General features: G+C 55.5%; 1 protein-coding gene across 1 annotated transcript; it reads left to right on the top strand.

Moving 5' to 3' along the window:
• Positions 1-802: 802 nt before the first annotated feature.
• On the top strand, positions 803-2,367 carry LOC149353935 (uncharacterized). The gene has a single exon (XM_089577426.1). It carries the CDS (start codon positions 803-805, stop codon positions 2,066-2,068), a length of 1,266 nt encoding a protein of 421 aa, XP_089433552.1. The 3' UTR covers positions 2,069-2,367.
• The last annotated feature ends 383 nt before the right edge of the window (positions 2,368-2,750 follow it).

The following is a 2,750-nucleotide window of genomic DNA, read 5'->3' as shown; positions in this document are numbered from 1 at the left end:
TGCCAAATAGGGGGAAGTAGCACCGCTTACCTTCTTTCGCAAATACTAATCACTAAGTAATGTCAAATTACTAATTAATGTTTAATTACTGATTAATGCCTGATTACTAATTAACTGCTAATTAATGACGCTTAAGTTTCGCCTTTAGGAGTGGAACGCGACAGCGTGCTATAGCCCTGCCAGGGAGTCCACGGAACGCCACCACCCGTTCGGCGCGATGCCATGCCCTTTGAACGCAACGCTTTTTGAGGAAAGGAAATGGCGCAGTAATTCTATGTCATCTCGGTGGACACCTGAACCGCAGCGTAGAGGTAGGGAGGAAGTGGGAGTGAAAGAAAGACAAAGATGGGCCGTAATGAAGAAAATGAAAATTGTATTTGAGGAAAAGAAATTACGCAGTAACTGTCTCGCATATCTCGATGGACAGCCGTCAGAATTCGGGGGGGGGGGGGACTTTTTTGACCTAAAGTGTGGTCACTGATGCGTGGTTACGATGTTAAGCTTCGCCTCTAAGAGTTGAACGCGACAGCGGCTTGCAACGCTGCCAGGGAGTCCATAGAACGCCATCGCCCATTCGGTTCTACGCCTCGCTCGTCGGTAAATTGGTTTTTTTTAGGAAAGGAAATGTATCTGTATCTCCTACCTCGGTGGACACCTAAACCTCGCCGGGAGGAAAGGGAGGAGGATGGGAGTGAGTGAAGACACCGTATTCATTAGACGCGCCTTTGTTCATTCCGTACCATCGAGCTGGCATGGCGGATCATTCGAGCTTCCGGCCACCGAGAGTGACGGACGCAGGATCATGAGCTCCGGCGGAGCGGCGATAGCGGCACTTGCTGGCCGCGGAAACAGGTTAGCTGCCTTCGCAGATCAGGAATACGAAATTGTTTTGCCTACCCTGCATACAGGACGTGTTGTTCTTAACACGGTGTTTCTTCACGGAGAGGTGCGAGCGAGGCCTTACAGGGTGGAACATTTTCGGGATGCCCTGGCCAACGCTGGTGCGCTCCCCGACGTCGTGGCGTTGGGGGCGTATCAGATTAACCACGTGTGGGCGGTGACGATGAGCACCTCAGAAGCTGCGAAGAAACTTGCTGCCTGCAAAGAGCTACAAGTGAAAGGGCGCCGGTGCATTATTTTCGACCCTGAAGATCAGCAGGTAAAGCTGCGCCTGCATTGGATGCTGCACGGTGTGGCGGACGACGACATCCGGACTGCTTTCGCAGCGTTCGGCAACGTGACGGAGGTGACGCGGGAGCGTTGGCGTGTCCAAGGCTTGAAGGAGAAAGGCTCGACCACCAGGACCATGCTACAGAAGTTGAAGCCCGGAATTAAGGTGGATTATTTGCCACTCCAGGTCCGAGTAGCCGGTGAGCTGGCCCTCGTTGTTGTCCCTGGGCGACCGATGCAGTGCCTGCGTTGCCACGGCACGGGTCACGTTCGCCGCGACTGCAAGGTGCCCAGGTGTTCCCTGTGCATGCGCTACGGACACGTGGACGCGGACTGCGTCCGTACCTACGCGTCAGCTAGCGGGCTCGGAAAGGCGAACGTCACTGCGGAACTCATGGACATCGCCGAGGCGGAGGAAGCAGCCACTGGTACGGACGAGGCGGGCAAGTCGGCTTCCACGCTTGCGACGTCTGGGACTCCCAGTGACGACACCAAAGCGGCCGACGAACCAGAGAGCCAACAGCCGACGGGAGGCTCCCTCGGCGTCTCTAACGAGACGTCAGAGAACGGGGCGTGCCCATCAGAGCCCGTAGTCGTCGCGGGAAAGGACCTGAACGAGGACCACCACGAGAATACCGGCGCCCGCACAACAAGCGTCACGCCCCCCGTTACCACCCCAGCGAAGCGTCCCCATGACCAGGCTAGCCCCGAAGGGGACAACGAGGTAGCACCCGGAGTCGAGGAGCCCCCTGCAAAGACGACTCAAGCCCGGCGTTCGTCGTTACGGCCACGCCCAAACCATGCGGCTGACAAACGGTACTCCTCCGCAGGCAAGGTACTACTCGAGAAGACTGATGTTCTTGCGCCGGATGATACCGGCGGCAACAGTGGCGTCTAGCTGCGCGCTAGACTTGGAAGGTAAGCACCATGCTGTTGGTTCCTTCCTCTTGCGTAAAAATGGCTCCCGCCTCCGCCTTTAGAGTCGCTACATTGAATGTGAGGGGCCTGGCGGCAAGGAAATAACAAGGTCAGGTGTACCGACTTATTACGGAGCGCGAGATAGATGTATTGGCCGTGCAGGAGACGAAAGTGGACGGCAACGAAGGAACCGACAGCATGGTGCGATGTTTCACGACTAGATTTTATGCTGTCGTCAGTCAAGCAGTGGGAACATCGGCTGGCTGCGTGCTTTTTGTAAAGAAGATGCCGGGGCTAGAGGTGCAGGCTTATTTTTTGTGTGTGCCTGGCCGGTGTATTGTGCTTGATTTTTGTCTGAACGGCACTGAGCGGCGCATTGTTACCGTGTACGCGCCGAATGTGGTTGAGGAAAGGGTTGCCTTTTTCTAAAGCCTCCAAGAGCGCCTTTGCACGGAGAGGCGGCTCATTGTATTAGGCGACTTCAATTCCGTTCTTAATGCGCGCGATAGTTCAAGCATCCGGGGGTTTCGAGACAGGAGCACTGAAGTGTTGATGCGAATGATCGAGAACGGAAACCTTGAGGATGTGGCTGAACTTATTGAGGGTGAGCGGACAGTGCAGTTCACTCATTTCCAGGGCTCAAGCCATACACGGCTGGACCG

Source organism: Amblyomma mixtum, chromosome 3 (assembly GCF_055824585.1).
Source record: "Amblyomma mixtum isolate Tamu chromosome 3, ASM5582458v1, whole genome shotgun sequence".
NCBI classification, from domain to species: Eukaryota; Metazoa; Arthropoda; class Arachnida; order Ixodida; family Ixodidae; genus Amblyomma; species Amblyomma mixtum.
The sequence above is the reverse complement of the archived record's forward strand: the minus strand, read 5'-3'. Positions and strand labels throughout refer to the sequence as shown.

Excerpts from the sequence above, each read along its gene's own strand:
- LOC149353935 (XM_089577426.1), top strand. The coding sequence starts at position 803 with ATGAGCTCCGGCGGAGCGGCGATAGCGGCACTTGCTGGCCGCGGAAAC.